Genomic DNA, 19819 nt, shown 5'->3' with positions numbered 1-19819 from the left:
TCTGCAATCACAAACCATGGTAGTCAAGTTTGTTCTGCATGCAATTACCCTTTTTTATTTATTTATTTTTTTTATTTCACCAAACTTTTAAATTAGGCAATTTTTTATTATTTGTTTATTTCATACCAAAGCGGAGGAGGGGTTGCATGCAGATTACTGAAGTCTTATTGGTCCTCAGGCAAGTCTCAGTGATTCGATATGTAGGGATCATGGTCATACGATGTCTGGCACTAACAAGTCCTTTTAGACTTCGTTTCATTAGGTAACATAAAATATTACAAATGGGCCAAATCGCTCATCTGCTACTTGCAATGTGGCATACTCAAAATATAGGAAGGCCCAATTCCGTTTTGAATTTATTCAAATAAGTTATATTTAAACGAGTCGTTGTATGTCCCAGGTAAATTTAAAACTCAATTGCATTTAATTGTAGCATACTACTGATCCAATACTTGTAACAGGTGTCTCCGTAAGTTAATTGAGTCTTTTAAATAATGTAGCATATTTGACTTCATGTGACCTTGAATAAAGATCAAGGTCATTCATTTGAACAAACTTGGTAACCATTTATCCAAAACATGTCCCAGGCCAATATAAGGTATCTTGGCTTATTGGTTATTGACACAAAGTTGTTTAAATATTTTAACTCATTTCATTCTTGTGACCGTGAATGAAGTTCATGGACATTCATTTGAATAAACTTGGTAACCCTTCATTCCAGCATACTATAGACCCAATTCAAGGATTTAGTCTCCTACAAGTTTCGAGATGAAAGTGTTTGAGGGGGCTTGACAATGGTAGTCGCTAAACCTGCCTGTATTATCAGAGTTGTTTTCTTCCTAACATATATTAGACAAAAAAAACGAATTTAGCGAACTAGGTAGATGGATGCTGCGCCACGGTATAAGCTTACTTGCATGACCTTGGGGCACGTGAGCTAAAACAATAACATCAAGATCATATAATCCAGCGTGAGTTTATTTATTCTGCCAATCATTCTATTACCTCATGAAGCACCGTAAACGACTTAAAAACAAATTTTCATCTTTGTTTTGCATATTCCAGAAAAAGTAACAAATTTAACAACTAGCAACTGGTCTACTAAAGGTGCGATCATGTTGCTTAGAAACAAGTAAACAGGTCTGAAATGCAATGTAACACCTGTAACGTAGTCAATGCCATGTATTATGTACCTACAAGGACGTAGGTGGGTCCTTGGTACATGTTACACAAAGTTCCACATTGTTCAGTGTGGTACAGACACATATACCTGTGTAATTCACATAATACATTACCTCGTTAGCACAAATCTGTATTTGCTTATTACCAAGTTACATGTATCTAGTTGGTAGATATCGATTGTGTCATCCATTCAAAGCATAATGTTGCATTTTTGTGGTGAAAACAAGATAATGTTTGTCCAAAAAACCTACCCACAAGAGCAGATAACTCTGTAATATAGTGACACAATAGATCTTACAGTAACCCAATACATCAACTTGATGTGTTGCCTTGGTTACACAAAACACATTACCTAGGTAAGAGATACATTAGTTGGTAACATAATAGGGATTACCCTGTTGGCAGAATATATATTTTATGTAACACAACACAGGGCATTCAACAGAGCTATAAGCATTCCACAAATTAACAACTGAAATTGCCCTGAAAAATATCTGATCATTGTCAATGATAACACTGAAATATTTCTCTAGGAGGATTATTGTTTCTGTTCTTTTAAGTACTCTGTATTTGCATATAACAGAGTTATCTGCCCTTGCAGATAGATATTTATTGTATACATCATTTTTAAAGCAAACATCATATTCCGAGAGGGAATGATGTAATTTTCAAAACAAAAATAATAATGTTACAATTGACACCTTCCCACAATGGGCTGGTAAATCTTTGATATGCTAATGTGGAGTTTATCATTTCACTTGTCACAGGAATCATTGATGTTGATTGTCAGCTGAAAAAAACTACTACATTAAAATTGAAATCCTTTATTTCTTCTCTGCATATTATAGGTTTAGCTCCCTTGCAGGTAGGTATCCATTGTGACATCAATTTTCTCTGAAGTATATGACAATATGATGTCACAATTAATACCTACCCACAAGGGGAGCTCACTCTGTAATATACAAATACAGAATATGTCATCAATTTCTGTCACAACTAATGAATAATAATGACTTCTGTGAAATTAGTGATGTTATGTTAACTGATCAGAATTCGGCCCACTCCCCTTAATACCCTTACATCTCCAAGGAAAGTTATAATCTGGTATGTATATATGCTGTGTAAACACCAGTGGTAAACAGAAGCCTTTATCACTTATATACATATACCATGGTGAGGCAGCCTCTGTGTAAATGGTTGTGTAATAAAATCCTTCCATGAAAAAGCTCCAAATTGGTATGATTTGTACTCATCTAGGGTACTATAATATCAACTTAAAACGTCCATGCCAAATGTGCTGATTGTAAGGAAACCCTAGAGTACAATGAACAAAACCACCAACATAGCCAGCCAATTCCTGGCACACATACACTTCCCTTTATGTTACCTTCCAACTCGCAACCAAGAGGGCTAGTGGTAGATTATCGCACACATCACAGACCTTATCCCTACACCATGAAATCCTGTTTCACCCCTTACTAACCTCTACAGTCATATACTACTACTGTTCCTTGGATAGAGGTACTGTACACACTGTATAAAGTGTATATAGTAGTTATATATGAATTTCCATGCAATTACAAAGTAATAATTTCTGGTCAATTTGTTTTAAATCAAAATTTTAATTCCTGTGTTAATAGAACTATTATATAGTGCTAAATTCAATGGTCATTAGAATGACAGATATGAATATCAACACAGTACTAAAGTCTTCAAACACAGTTACTTCTATATATGGCTGACTTATGTCAAGGAAAAGTTAGTTTCTGCGAACATACATACCCATTAATAAAATGAAAAGAATGACAAGTAAAATAATTTGTATAGCCTATTACTGATCATTGTTGGAAACCCACAAGTCACGGCTCTACGTTTGTGACCCAACCCGGTCACAAACATAAAGTGGTGACTCATGGGTTTCCGATGATGATTACTGTTAGAACTGACAAATGTGCGAACATGTCTCCCCACAAGATAGTATCAAATAGGAGATAGTAAACTAATATCCCCACAAAATCAAACTATATGACTAGTGTACAGTATACACGTAATACACTTCAACTATCACCAGGCATAAGAAACCATCCGATTATTTCACAACTTTTGATAATCGTAAGGATATTTGACAGATATTTATAATTCAAACTGAAAGCAATCTACAACCAATGTTTCTGGTGCTACGGACACACGTATAGCATAGTCAAATAGTACAACTATAATATGTTGTTTTAGATGCCTTAACCAAAGCTGATAAAAACAGGTCTCAATTACAATTCAAATCTATCAATAAATAGACAACAGATCATTAGAAACTAACAGTTATAAGGAAATGGTATATCAGTGAATATCTGCTTACAAAAGTACGTAGATACAACTGCATAACGGCAAGATAAAATATCACAATGATATATTTAATAAATTACTTATTTTCAAATCCTCTTTGAAGTTGTTTACTATATTCTGTCATTTATTCTTATAAATATCTGTTGGTTGTATAATCACTTCAATGAATATCTCTTATAATTTTAAGATGGAATTAACTTGTGTCATATCAACCCCCCCCCCTCCCCCATTTATAATTAAAGCTGCCACTACAGCAGTATAGACGCCTCAGCAGATCTGACCCTTTAACTCCAAGTTTGTAACAGATTTGGCACATATTCCTAACCATGCAACCATCTTGGGACATGAATAAGTAATACTGGCCTTTCCTTTACTTTTGATTTTAATTAAAAACTTTAAATATATGCTTAAATTAATACCGTCAATATATAATTTTATATATTTGTCATAGGCTTTATAGAACCAAATATACATCTACCGCAATAAGATTGTTTTAATGTTTCTATGTATGTTGACCTAATGCATTTAAGAGTTTTTCTCTTGGTTTCCAAGGGTGGGAAGTTTTATATCAGATTCTATTAGGTGTTTCCCTATACCAAAGCTAATAAATCTATACAATGTATAAGAAATGAGCTTGTACTCCACAATGGGGGTTACAAGATACATGTACTAGTTGTACTAAGGGAGGATAACTTGGTAGAACACCAACTTGTATCTGGTAAAGAGTTATCCCCCCTAAGAGGAACACCAATCAGTATATTTATACAGTATAGTATCCCCCTTGGGATAAAAACACCAACTAGATGTGACATGTGACAGAGTTATACTTCCTTGGTGCAACAGTCGACTCAGTTCTTATACAATATATGGAATTATCATCCTAATATTAGGTATGCATGTATCATTATCCCCTATGTTGAACACTTAATATTATCCAATATATAGTTACCCCCCTTGGTAGAGAGCCTTCTAGTATCTGGTCTTGTAATAGGGTGATCATGATAACACAAGAGGATATGCCTTGCACAGTTAACTTTGTCCCATGGTAGTTTTAGTACCTTGAAAAAGTCTTTACCTCTAAAGGGAATCCATTACAGAATATTACAAAAGTCTTCCTAATGACAATAGTAAACATACCTTTCATTGGAAAGTTCAAGATTTCATATATGGTATAAAATATAGAGATATTCCTCCTGAGGGATCACTGAAATAGGTAACAAGGGTTCAGACTTTCAGGACATCATTTTTAATTTTTAATGATATCACAATGCACCAAAAGGCATCTAACCAAGGTGATATCAGAAGTTATACACAGGTTTATTTCCAAGGGCAAGCCCACCTGACACAGGAGAAAATTTCTTAATTTACAATTCCTTTGACATGGACTGTTTTATATTACTTTGAAGGACTTTATCCCCTCATTCATATCATTGTATAATGGTCACCAGCTTTTGTAGCCTACCTGTAATTATCCAATAGAGAATGGTCCACTTTTCACAAATAACATTATATCCCATCCATGCCTCAATATATGAAGTAATGCTTATATAACTGAAACAGATATTGGAATACATATTCCAACATAATGACCTTGAAAACTCCATTATATTACAATGACATTTAAACACAGGTGTATCTCTATGACATTTAAACACAGGTGTATCTTTATGACATTTCAACTCAGGTGTATCTCTATAACATTTAAACTCAGGTGTATCTCTATGGCATTTATTAAAGCATGGGTGTATCTCTATAGCATTTAAACTCAAGTGTATCTCTATGACATTTAAACATAGCTGTATCTCTATAACATTTAAACTCAGGTGTATCTCTATAACATTTAAACTCAGGTGTATCTCTATAACATTTAAACATGGATGTATCCTAAAAGTGTTTCATACTGTAAACACCTAATGCAGGTATTACAACATAACTAGGTGACAATATGTCACATACAGTGAGCATTTGTAAGAGAAATATTCTAGCTGTCTTTGCATATTACACACTTAGCTTCCTTGTGGGTAGGTATTGACTGTTACGTCATTGTTTTGTGAGCGAAATTCATGTCATATTCTCCGAAAAATATGACGTTATGCTCGCAAACACATGACATCACAATCAATATCTACCTGCAAGGGCAGATAACTGTAACATGTAAATACAGAATACTTCCATGTCTGTGACGCTACCTTTACTCTATAGGCTGAACATACACCTAATGAAAGTCATAAACAGTAAAATGTTTGATTTCTATCGTTATTTTCATTTACCATTTAATTTTCAAAAAAACCTGATAATAAAAATTTTTCATCAATGACATGTTCAGGAGTAATACTTTATACGTTATGATAGATAATAAAAAGTTTACTTTAACCCGGCATGACATGAAAGACTGCAGTACAGGTCACATGCTATTCATAAGTCACATAACGTGACCATTTATCTTATACATTGACTTAGTGATTTATCTTATAGATCTACCAACCAACTTGTTTCATACATATCACAAATATCTTCAGGCACATCAGTCGAAACAATTCAATTCTTTATTATACTGATATAGACCAGAATTCCATCAGATCCACGATACTGCCATTCAGTATTTACCATTGTTTTAACATTATTGACCAATGATGTCTTTATATAACACGACCTTGAAAGGTCATCACACTTTCATTACCATTCCCATTCCGTTACATATAAACAGTATACATACCAACATATTTAACCTGGAGTAGATGATGACAATACTTGTCACATAATTTAATCTATGTACAATTCACAATATGTGCAAAAATAGTGTAAGTGCAGACTAAAACAGATTATCACATATCACTCGTAATTTATACATAATGTCAAAAGTTACACAATGTCAAAAGTTCAATCTGTAACACAGAGATCTTTGTAATATCTGAACGGTCCTGCGGACACATTCTTCGTAAATCTTGGATGTAACCTTCCTACTGACACAATCTGTAATTTATCGATGCAGATTTGTATGTGATCTACTGATACATTGCTCTCTACAGTTGTGTCCTAGTCTCAATTTCATGCCTTTTCTTTGCTAATGTTTTGAGACATTAATAACAACAACTCGTACCAATGCTGATCAGTTGTGATGTTGATGATTCCTACATTATTGATGATATTGTATCACCGTGTATACTGCTGTCTCCCCGGTGGAGACTTGTAGTGTCGAATGACACGTTTTATTTGTCATCGTTATGACACATAAAAGCATATCTGCTATAGATATCTAGTGCCATCATGTGTTGTCGCCATTAGACACATAACGTGTACAGGCTGTTGAGAAGAGAGTCCGAGGACGCATGTCCCTGGTACTGATCGCCCCTCAATGTGGATCATTCTGTCGTCGTTTCTGTTTCTCAAGGAGTCGTTCCAGAGGTGACTGCCCAGCTGATGTTCCTGATGACCAGATAGACTGTGGAAACAACAAAACACTCAATCATTATTTTTCTATTTAATTTTTTTTGTACTTGAAATTATAGAGACACTTTATTATTTCAAATATCGGCATCTCTACTTTTTTTTCAATTTTATTTACTGAAAACAAACATTTCCTTTATTGAGGTTTGGAATTCTAGTTAAAATTAGTCACTCTTTCATAATCTTCAATATTTCATAATCTCAAGATTTCATAAATTGGCAGTTCTGAACCATTTTAAAAGAATTTTCCACCGAATTTGTCACTGTTACACTTATTTTACAGCAGACAAACACTAGTAAATTAAAAACCAATAGAAAATTAAGAGACACTGACCTGGAAGGTACTGGGGAAAAATGGCCCTGGTCCTCCTTGCTCCTGTGTAGGTGGGGCCTCGGGATGTGGCATGGGTTGCCCCCCTTTCTCCCGCCTATTATGATCGTCATTGGGTCCGAACCGGAGTCCCATCTCAAACCCATGACTCGAAGACTTGCCATCTGTGTCCATGGATGGATCAGGGGAGTTCCTGATGCTGTTAGACTCAGAGGAAAATGGCGAGGAAGCTAAACCTAGGGTGACACAACATAACATTTCTTTATGTGTTTAACGACATTAATAACAACAAATCCATACAAAAGCATTCCACAAACCACTTTGGGGTCCTTGGTCATCCTCATAGGTTAGAATTAAGTCTATCAAGATCACAGCATGTTTGACCATTAAGACCTTGTAGTCCTAGCAGCTCTTCAGCATGGCCAGTTCAGCTTAACTTCAGGCCTTTCAAATCCACTTATTAAATTTGATTGTGACATGTCAAATCAATGCATTTCTCTGTGCTTATCAACGTTTAATTGTGTGTATATATATATGTGTGTATAATTAACACAAAAATACATATCATGCACAATCAGTAGCTCATTCAATATAGGGCGTAGTGCCATGAATTTTTTTCTGAAGGCAATTAATTTTGTTTTTTATTGTTATCTTGCAGTAACATAAGAAGCCCAAACATCACAATGATGGTAATAGTGTAAAGGAAGTAACTTTTATAACTGAAGAAAAATACTATTTCGCCTACTCCTGATTTTGATTGAGAAAAAATACCATTTGTCAGCAGTAGAACATCTTTAAGGTTTCCTCCTAAAGAGGCATTCTTATTCAGTATTCTATTATCTTACAGGAATCTGTACAATAGCCTGTGACCTACTTTTAGTGTCAGTTGTTGACAGCGGGACAGACCAAGGTGAGTTGCTGAACAGAGTGTAGGTCCCGAGTTGTTGAGGGGCGGGACTTGGCATTGTCACCTGACTTGGGGGGCGGGGTTCAATCTCCGGTGTCAACAGGGGGCTGTCATAGACAAAAATACATGTACATCATTCTACTGACACGGATATATCCACATATCATATTATACTGCTCATGAAATTATGGCATGTACATCATACAGGGGTTTCAATATGCAATAGTACCACCTCTCCTGAAAGATAATGAAACTCCTGACATATCATATTATACTGCTCATGAAATTATGGCATGTACATTATGCTACTGACACAGATATATCCACACATATTATACTGCTCATGATACTATGGTTACACATTAGAATACCATACTACATGTAATTAACATTTCGTTTTTCCCCAGGAATCATACCGTAAGAATATTTTGGCCACAAACCCCAAATCCAATAGAGCTTTCATACTGTAATTTGCAAAGATTGATAATTCAGGATACTAAAAAAACATATTATGGCAATGCAAAAGAGGCTTTTAGATGAGGACTACCAATACTAACCTTCTACATGGCGGGGAAGATGATTCTGGCTTCGGTGTTCCCTGCAGCAGAAAACAGTTAGCTAGTAAGTTATTAATTCTTGTAGCCTAGACTACTTTTACAAGTTTAATGATATAATCATCCAATTATATTCTGTAAGTGAAATACATATGAGTACGTTGGCACCTAACAAGTGGCACCTGCTTGTTTTACTTTGGCATTTACTACCATATTACAACATCTTAAAACTAGATGTTCATAAAACAAGGTAGAGTTAGTTGATAAAATAGTATAGACTAAACAACCAATTGCTATCACACTGGATGATTTGTGTAAACTTCTGTTTTGTTCAATTAACATATTTAAAGCTTCATCTGTTGTCATTATAAAAAGAATATGATCAAATGATTCTGTTTTGGCAAGGTTTTTACGCTTAGTTGGCCTCCACTACGAAATTTAACAAAACATGTAACAATTTGCAAACATTTAAAACAATACACTGTAAAAAACTGACCTCTGCATGACCTTGGAAGGATGAATGTATATTGGGTACCATTAGGGTATCCTGCATTCCTCGTGGTGGCTAGCAGTGAGAAATAGTAAATGCTTTATGATATGTCAATGAGTATATTTTTAACATACTAAATAATAAATTAAGTAAAAAATAAAGTAAATAAATAAATAAGTAAGTAAGTAAGTAAAATAAAGTAAGTGAAATACAACAATACAATGTTGCCATTACATAACACTTATTGCAAATGTGCAAGTTCAAATCTACTATTTTTAATTGCGACCTAATAAGTTTGTTTACAGTAGCTGAGCCAAGATAGAAATAAGAGGTTCACTTACATATCTGATGGAAATAAGAGGTTCACATACATATCTGATGGAAATAAGAGGTTCACATACATATCTGATGGAAATAAGAGGTTCACATACATATCTGATGGAAATAAGAGGTTCACATACATATCTGATGGAAATAAGTGGTTCACATACATATCTGATGGAAATAAGAGGTTCACATACATATCTGATGGAAATAAGAGGTTCACATACATATCTGATGGAAATAAGAGGTTCACATACATATCTGATGGCATAAAACACAGACCTACAGTCAGTGCCATGTGGTTGTTCCACATGGGTTATGAACTCGCAACCCTGAGCTGGAGGGCTAGTGGAATTGGAACACCAACTCAACCAATGTGGTCTTCTAATTAGCTAGCAGAAGAATGACAATATAGTATGTAATGACAAACCCTGTCAGCAGGACAGACATGGAGAGCTTACCTGTACTGCTAGCACTGAGAGAGCCCCTAGGATGTCTGCAGCATTTGGAGAGAGATCTTCCTTTTTCAGATTCTGTCTCATTAGGTCCAGACCTTCCATGTTGCCAAAGTTCTGATTGCCAAGGTTAAAGCGACTGATGCTTGCCAAGAAGTTGATAGGATTAAACATGGGTCCCTGGTATGCTGAGTTTCCTTGCTGCTGCTGTTGGTGAGGGTTGGACTGCTGGGCAGGAGATGCCTGGGACGACCCAGACACAGAATTCTGACCCTGTGATAGATGTGTCTGAAAGGGCTGGCCTCTCTGTTGTTGATTTTGCTGTGGGGGTGGTCCCCGCATCTGTTGATTCTGGTGCGGAGATGGCCCCCTAAGTTGCTGATTTTGTTGTGGTGGAGGTCCCCTTAGTTGCTGATTCAGCTGTGGAGATGGCCCCCTTAGTTGCTGATTCTGTTGCAGAGATGGCCCTCGCAGTTGCTTATTTGGTTGTGGGGGTGGGCCTCTAAGTTGCTGATTTTGCTGTGGAGGCAGCCCCTTTAGTTGCTGAATTTGTTGTGGAGATGGCCCTCTTTGTTGCTGACTTTGCTGTGGAGGAGGCCCCAGCATTTGTTGATTTTGCAGTGGAGGTGGCCCCCGCATTTGTTGATTCTGTTGTGGCGGTGGCCCACGCAGTTGTTGACCCTGATGAGGAGGTGGCCCTCTCTGTTGTGGGTGTGGTCCTCTTTGTTGTTGGCCATGTTGTGACAACTGTCCTCTCAGCTGAGCTTGTTGTAATGCTGGCCCTCTCAGTGGCTGACTCTGCTGAGGTGGTGGGCCCCGCTGAAGCTGACTTGGCTGGGGAGGGGGCCCATGCTGTTGTAAGTGTGTAGCTATTGGGCCTGGGATTAATGATCGACTTGATTGTCCTGGATACGTTTGTCCCGTACTCCTGTTGTCCATCTCACCAACTCCTATCTCTTGACTCCCTGAACCAATGCCACCATTGTTTGTTACGGAAGAGAAGTTCATAGGATTAACCTTTGAAGGCCCAGCTGGAATATGATCAGTGCTTGGCCCAGAAATGTGATTCATATGGCTGCTCTGGGTTGATCTTGACATATTGCCCTGCTGTCCATAGTACATGTTCATTGGAGGAGGAGGATTTCGAGAGAACTGGTTGCCCGTTTGACTTCCTTGCTGGGAGGGAGACCTGATAGTGTTACTTTGATCTGCTGAAGCAGTATTTACATAGGCCATGTTTGGATCACTAACTCCAGTAGGATGTGACCGTCCTTGCCTCTGAGAAGATCGTATATCTACATTATCACTCAACACTTCGTGACCTTGGATTTGTCCTTGAAGTGAGGAGCGGTCTGGCTGAAAACCTGGTATACTATTATGCTGGCTTGGTCCTTGGGACCTATAGGCTATACTTGGGTCAAAACTTCCTCCTCGAATTTGATTGCTGTCCTGACTTGGCATGTTTCTGGGGTAACCAATCAAGTCAAAATCACCAGATGGGGAGGACACTGATTGGTCCTGTGAATGCTGCTGCAGCTGTGGATGATGCTGATCCTGCTGACTCTGTTCCTGATTGACATGCTTTCGTGGAGGAGACCTGGAAATAAGAGTATACATTACAGAATACTTGTGGAATATTTCTACTCCTGTTTTCTGTAAGATAATTAAAAGGAAAACTTCATATTTTTCTATTTTTAAACTACATAATGTACACTGTAAAAAACTTATGTGTGATCCAAACCATAAACACTTTTCATTTGAGCTAATAATATTCCAACCATTGAAGAACAAATCACAAACTACAACTGAAAATGATAGTTACTGTCGACGCAATAATAGTGTCAACGGTTTCGGTTGATCACTACATCAGCATGCTGTCGCTATTGCCTGGCATGCTGTCGCTACACTCTGATAACTTGGTCACAGTGTTGGTCATGTAACCTCGGCAGTGCCGGCAAGTGGGGCTGTTACGTCATACACACATGTGTAAGTCTACACAGGTATTTCATTATAGCTGCAGTGACAAGCGACAACAATTACATTTTTAACAAAACGTACCTTACATTACAAGACTCCAAGCAATGTTACTGAAGTAGTTTACGTATAGTATGATTGCGTTCAGTATGTACAGTAATTACCGTAGTCAAATCAGACATCATTGTGGATTAGTTTTTGGCAAGCGTTGAAACATTATCATGGAGAAGCGTTGAAACATTATCATGGGGAAATAGAAGACTGAAATGTAACCCAAAAAATACTAAACATATGAATTAGGAAACCGGACTACACATACAGAAGCTAAAGGTACTTTTAAATTAGTTTAACCTTTCAATGAGTCGGCTTTCAGTGTTTTTCTTAAACAAATAAAATATTATTTAATCTCAAAACGATGCCAAAAATATTTGGAATGGTAGGATTGTTGTTTTATTTAGTGAAAACCATGCTCATTTAATCTACAGGAGTTGGTCTACATACTGTATTGTCAAAGTATGACAGTCTGTATTGTTTGCAACACATTGTGTTTCCATACCATACTTCCGAGATGAAACATGTTTAATATTAACTAGATCGTGCTGCAGACAACTTTCTAAAGGTGATCTCCGGCTGTAATAAAATTAACCGAACCAACAATATTCAGATGACAATGCAGAGTCAATGTCAGTGCTAACGTGTTGTCGATTAGACATAATATGTAATACAAGTAATGATCTTGATTTAGTATCTGTTTTAAACCTCTTTCTTCAATTTTCTGTGACTTGTCTACAGCGTTATATTACTGTTAACTTGGATACTGGAAATGCCGGAAAAGGAGTAGGCCTAATATGCCGTAACAACTGTATCGTAGTCAATATTACAGAAAAGAACACTTGTATGACATCAAACTCTCAAATATCAAATTATTTAATGTATAACATATTCTAAATTTTTCTTAAGCAAGGACGTATTGTACAGTTCATGTTACGAACGCCAGATGCTTATTAGGCCTATTCTACTGTAGCTAGGTCCTAATGTGTTGCCTCGATCTCTTGATTAATCAAATAAATATGACAAAAACAATCAAATCAAGTTGTTGTACTGGTACCAGGTCATAAATATAGATAGATGGACACAACAACGGCTAACTTCTCACTGTATTTAACGACAGTAACGGGTTAACAGCTCAACAAAGTGGTCCATTTTGACAGTAGCTCAGCTACTGACAAGCGTGTTTCCCGCAACACGTGTGTGTGACGTAACAGCGCCACCTGCCGGCACCATCGAGATGTGACACTGTGACCAAGTTATCGAGAGTGTAGCGACAGCCTGCCAGGCAATAGCGACAGCATGCTGATGTAGTGATCAACCGAAACCGTTGACACTATTATAGCGTGGACAGTAAAAAAAAAAAAAAGGACAACAATTAATTACCAGGGGCCAGTTTCATCATGTTCCTTAACTTAATGAAAATATCTGAACTTCAAATTCTCATTAGGAAAGCATTGCAGATGCTGAGTAAAAATTTCAACTTTTTTTTTTCTTCACTTCTGTAATATTTTCCTAAATAATGATGAAGATTTACGAACTGTTGATCAAACTGGGCCAAGGAATGTAGAACACTCTTCTCCTCATGATTGGTATCAACTCTATGACTGACCTGAAGTCTGACTGGAGAATCACCACAGGTTTAGGAGACTGGGCGGGGTGAGGAGAAGTCATCCTCGGATGCTGATGAGGAGAAGCCACCTTTTGTCCTGGTGATAAACCCCCAGAAAACTGAGACTCCGTCTGAAGATACCCAGGAGTTGGCTGTGAGGTCAGCAGTTGTGGAGAGGCTTCCTTTGAAGATTGTTGTGATGTCAGCTGCCAGGCTAACTTAGTCTGCTTCCCAGTTTGTTCCTGGGAAGTTGTCTGATGTTCTGGCAGCGGTTGCCATGTCTGATCCTCCTCCACATTCTCTTCCTCCTCTATATGGGTCTGCATCTGTTGTTGGGCGAGCTGTAATTGATGTTGTTTCTGAAGACGTGGAGGGGTCTGGGTAGGGGGCCTGCCAGATCCTGATGATCCCCCAGAGGGTCGGCCACCACTTGGCTTCATAAACAAAGGTTCACTAGTAGGGACTCCCAGTATATACTTAGGAGGGCACAGCTTACCAGTTTTATCAGCACCATCAGTGGCCTTCAGCTTCAAATACACAAAGAAATAATTACTTAGTGTAGTGGAGATCACATTAAAACTTGTGGGTAGTATATCACAAAAACATAGAGAACTAGAATTGTCGCCAAAGTGGCAGACTAATACCCCCCACTCGGCTATTTAAGCCTTTTAATTAGTAATAACTCCATTAATAGGGAACAGTGAAGAACCCTATACAGTTTACTCACCTCCCTTTTACAAAATTTCATCTAAATCTGTACAGTAGTTTAGGAGGAGTTCGCCAGACAAAGTCATGTCTACAGATAGACAGACGGACGGACAGACTGACGAAAGAACAGATGAACGGACAAACAAGTTGATTCAATTATACCCCCATTACCTTAGTTGCAAAGGGTATAATAACTTTGCTAGTTATACTGTAACTGTACCTTATCTGTGATCAGTTTTTACTTTGCTGTAAACTGTACCTTATCTGTAATCAGTTTTTACTATGCTGTAAACTGTACGTTATCTGTAGGCTGTTTTTACTATGCTGTAAATACTGTACCTTATCTGAAATCAGTTATTACTTTGCTTTAAACTGTACCTTATCTGAAGACTGTTTTTACTAAGCTGTAAACTGTACCTTATGTGTAGACTGTTTTTACTATGCTGTAAACTGTACTTTATCTGTACGCTGTTTTTACTATGCTGTAAATACTGTACCTTATCTGTACGCTGTTTTTACTATGATGTAAATACTGTACCTTATCTGAAATCAGTTATTACTTTGCTGTAAACTGTACCTTATCTGTAATCAGTTTTTACTATGCTGTAAACTGTACCTTATCTGTAATCAGTTTTTACTATGCTGTAAACTGTACCTTATCTGTAGGCTGTTTTACAATGCTGTAAACTGTACCTTATCTGTAGGCTGTTTTTACTATGCTGTAAACTGTACCTTACCTGTAGGCTACTATGCTGTAAACTGTACCTTATCTGTAGGCTGTTTTAAAATGCTGTAAACTGTACCTTATCTGTAGGCTGTTTTTACAATGCTGTAAACTGTACCTTATCTGTAGGCTGTTTTTACTATGCTGTAAACTGTACCTTATCTTTATGCTATTTTTACTATGCTGTAAATACTGTACCTTATCTGTACGCTGTTTTTATTATGCTGTAAATATTGTGCCTTATCTGTACACAGTTTTTACTATGCTGTAAACTGTACCTTATCTGTACGCAGTTTTTGCTATGCTGTAAACACTGTACCTTATCTGTAGACTGTTTTTACTATGCTGTAAACTGTACCTTATCTGTAGACTGTTTTTACTATGCTGTAAACTGTACCTTATCTGTAGGCTGTTTTTACTATGCTGTAAACTGTACCTTATCTGTAGACTGTTTTTACTATGCTGTAAACTGTACCTTATCTGTAGGCTGTTTTTACTATGCTGTAAATACTGTATCTTATCTGTATGCTGTTTTTACTATGCTGTAAACACTGTATCTTATCAGTACACTGTTTTTACTATGCTGTAAATACTGTACCTTACCTGTAGACTGTTTTTACTATGCTGTAAACTGTACCTTATCTGTAGGCTGTTTTTACTATGCTGTAAATACTGTAACTTATCTGTAGGCTGTTTTTACTATGCTGTAAACTGTACCTTATCTGTATTCTATTTTTACTATGTTGTTAACTGTACCTTATCTGTAGGCTGTTTTTACTATGCTGTAAACTGTACCTTTTCTGTAGACTGTTTTTACTATGCTGTAATACATCTTACTGTACCTTATCTGTAGACTGTTTTTACTATGCTGTAAACTGTACTTATCTGTAGCTGTTTTTACTATGCTGTAAACTGTACCTTATCTGTAGGCTGTTTTTACTATGCTGTAAACTGTACCTTATCTGTAGGCTGTTTTTACTATGCTGTAAACTGTACCTTATCTGTAGGCTGTTTTTACTATGCTGTAAACTTATCTGTAACTGTATCTGTATTCTGTAGACTGTTTTTACTATGCTGTAAACTGTACCTTATCTGTAGGCTGTTTTTACTATGCTGTGAATACTGTACCTTATCTGTAGGCTGTTTTTACTATGCTGTGAATACTGTACCTTATCTGTAGGCTGTTTTCTATGCTGTAAATATTGTACCTTATCTGTAGGCTGTTTTACAATGCTGTAAATACTGTACCTTATCTGTAGGCTGTTTTACAATGCTGTAAACTGTACCTTATCTGTAGGCTGTTTTACAATGCTGTAAATACTGTACCTTATCTGTAGGCTGTTTTTACTATGTTGTAAATACTGTACTTTATCTGTACGCTGTTTTACAATGCTGTAAATACTGTACCTTATCTGTAGGTTGTTGTATCTTGGTAATAACCTTGTCACCACTTGCATGGTCTCTGTTTGTCTGGCTTTGTTTTTGGATAATGGCCTGTATAGAAAAAATATTCATAATTTTTTTTTTCAGCTAAAAATATACCCCAAATATATTATAATCTTACTTATTACCCCCTCTCCTTTAAGAGACAGAGATAAAAATATATTATGTTTTTCCATTGTTATAGTATTAAAGTTAAACCCAATCAATTACACTAGGGCATTGTCAGTTCATATCTACAAATGTCATTTTCTTTGTCTCCAAAACATTATTCCAGCCATGAAGTAATTTATCTTCACCTATCATCTTAAATTTTTACATTTTGTCGATTTGAGCTTTATAGTATTGCTAGTGATACTAACAAGAAATCCCCGGAACACACGCCTGCATAGCAATTTAAACATCATGAAAACTAGTTTTTTACAGTTGAAATCATTGTTTATAATTAGGTGAAGGTATAAAGCAATACACAAAATTTTGTTAAAATCAGACAATAAATATTAAAGTTATCAAACAGAAACCAAGATATTATCAGTTTTTACGAACTGAAAGTCCCATTAGCTAATTCTGGCAAATATTAATGGATTTTTACCAGTATCAAAGCAATCTGAGATCTCATTGACATAAAGCAACATACATAATTTGGTTGAAATCGGACTATATATACTATTAAAAGTTATCGGGCAGAAACCATGGATTTATCTGTTTTGACTATTTTAAAGTCCCGTAACTTTCGCAAATATTAATGGATTTTGACCAGTATCAAACTCATCCAAGATCTCATTGATATAAAGCAATATGCTAAATTTAGTTGAAATCAGACAAAAATTTATAAATACTAAAGTTATCGCACGGAAGCTTTTCCCAGATGCCCACACAAACATAGTGAAACCTACGTGTCGCCCTTGCGTTGCAGGCGATACAAAAACGATCCACGCTTATTTACTTGTTTAGTTTGTGATCTTGAAGTTGGCATTTAGAAAGCTTACCTGTATAGCCACATTTTGTCGCACTGGCTTTTTCTCTGGACTAGATTGAAATGGCTGCGATTCTGTAGACATGAATTACAGTTCAACGGTTACTACACTTCATTTCATATTTATAAATTGAACACATGTAAACTTAACACTGCTGACATGATATTCTTTATTTCAAAAATAAAACTATCTATAACCATTTAACCTTAATAAATTATCTAAGACATAAAATATTGTATATATGATTATACAAAATGTGTTTAAGTATACATTTTTACACTTATTTTCAGTAACAGAGCTTTTTAATATGACCATCAATGGCCTTGACCTTTGTTTTATCTTGATTTCCGTTGGTACTTTCAAAATAGATCTCCATACGCATTTGCAATTCAAACCAATAAATTGGTCACTTTGTGTTCCAAATTGTTCCGATAAAGAGAGCTAATTAGATATTATTCAACATTAAAACAAATCTGAGCACTGGAAAGATTCCAACCTGAAGTTCCGGTCTTGACCAACAATGAGGGTGACATGACCTTGACTGGTGCTGACGGGGTGCCAATGACCTTGGGAGGTGCAGAGACGACCTTGACCGGTGCTGATGATGTGACAGTAATTACTTTTACAGGTGCAGATGGGGCTGTAAATTGTACCTTTCCTACTTTACTTGTTTGAATATTCATGAGATTTAATCTGGAAAAAAATTATTAAAAAAGCACAAAAATTAATTAAAATTCTATTAATTTAAATCCTTGTGTTTACTAACACTTCACATCTGACATCAAGAAATCATCAGCCAGAGTCAAGTTGAAATCAATATATTAATTATTCTTTGTTACAATTTTGTGTATGCAAAACATCTGTTCATGCATTACAAAGAATTACATTTTTACCTATTGACCATGAGTCTACTATATCAATATCAGCTGTCACTAGCCTAGATAGATACACATCTGCCTTCCAAGGATATTGGCAGGTGTTTTGTTAGTATGATGTAGGTAAAATCACAGATCAATTAAAAGTATATGCATAGTTCAATTAATTAATACCTTTGACAGTCTAAAAGGTCAATAACTTAAATGTTTACAAAAAACAGCTAACATCATTTCATTATAGAATCAATGAAATAGCAGCTATAAGATCAAGATAACAAGAGGCTTATAGAGCAATTTTAACTCCAGCTGAACAAGTCATGACATCCATTATTAATCGTCTTATCAAATGTCTGGTATCTAGTACACCTTTTATATATATCTGATTCAGAGGAAAATTTGAAAAGAATTAATTTCTCTATCAAACTCAAGATCTCTTGAATTAATTTAATATGATGTCCAATCATAATGATATAAAACATTTTTCATCAATTATTTACGTAATTTTTATGTATGGAGTAGATTACAAAGTCTTTGATTTAGTTCTTATACACGTGTCTGTCATCTTCACTTCTCTCAACACAACTTGTCATTTTGGTACAATTGCCAATGTTTCCTCCACAAGAAGTGTTGTGTAAAGTAAACCAAATTTCTTTTCGATGATGATGATAAACAATTAGTTCTAATTACAGAAATATCACTTCTAAACAGTTCATAGTAGAAGACAGTTGTAAAAGACTTTCATTGTTCTCCCTCATGCTTGCATTTGCTTTACAAAATTTTGAATACAAACCACAAGCTATAAAATTCTTCCATATACAAAAACCCTGTCCTTTGACAATTTAATATTTGACACTACTTTAATTTTTGCGATTATAATGTCAACATGTATCAGAATTTATGAACAAGCCTAGCCTTAAATGGTTAGGTTTATATGGTTTATAGCCCTATGAACAGCTAGTGTGCCATGTGTCGTGGTGTGTGAATATCTGTAGGTTTTGGAAGACTGCGGTATGTTACTGTTGTGTCTCTCTGTAATAGTAGAATTTTTGTCCTATTATATGACCCTGTCACATTATACTGACAATGGGCCTCCATTGGTTAAGAAACCTCTACCATATATCGCCTCATCAGCTCCTGAACAGTTGATATGAAAGAATTGTATCAAAAATAGAGAATCTCCAAACGAGAGAAAATCTTTTATTCCTACCCTGGATATTCTTCAGCAATCCAGTGTCCATGAGCTAGCAATCGGCGACAGCGTAGCTGGGACTCTACTTCTGATGGTAGACCTTCACTTGGGACTCGACTGAAGCTAAACCCACTGCAATTAATATACAACAGATGTTAAGTAAACATAACTGTATCTTACATGTAAACAAACATAACAACTGTATCTTGCATGTACCAGTTTCTATGAAAATATATTTA

General features: G+C 36.1%; 1 protein-coding gene across 1 annotated transcript in view; it reads right to left on the bottom strand.

Moving 5' to 3' along the window:
* Positions 1-957: 957 nt before the first annotated feature.
* The window catches only part of LOC138321114 (nonsense-mediated mRNA decay factor SMG7-like), a 29969-nt gene continuing 11107 nt past the window's right edge, over positions 958-19819 (bottom strand). Inside the window, exons 15-25 of the mRNA XM_069264557.1 lie at positions 19599-19712; positions 18013-18209; positions 17529-17590; positions 16507-16593; positions 13668-14194; positions 10040-11630; positions 9261-9329; positions 8768-8808; positions 8178-8317; positions 7307-7539; positions 958-6967 (exon numbers count right to left, since the gene is read on the bottom strand). Coding sequence (XP_069120658.1) covers positions 6878-6967; positions 7307-7539; positions 8178-8317; positions 8768-8808; positions 9261-9329; positions 10040-11630; positions 13668-14194; positions 16507-16593; positions 17529-17590; positions 18013-18209; positions 19599-19712 — 3151 coding nt within the window. The 3' untranslated portion in view covers positions 958-6877. The remainder of the gene's footprint in view (positions 6968-7306; positions 7540-8177; positions 8318-8767; positions 8809-9260; positions 9330-10039; positions 11631-13667; positions 14195-16506; positions 16594-17528; positions 17591-18012; positions 18210-19598; positions 19713-19819) is intronic.

The sequence above is a fragment of the Argopecten irradians genome, chromosome 4 (assembly GCF_041381155.1).
Source record: "Argopecten irradians isolate NY chromosome 4, Ai_NY, whole genome shotgun sequence".
NCBI classification, from domain to species: Eukaryota; Metazoa; Mollusca; class Bivalvia; order Pectinida; family Pectinidae; genus Argopecten; species Argopecten irradians.
Note: the sequence above shows the minus strand (reverse complement) of the source record. Positions and strands in the feature narration are given on the sequence as shown.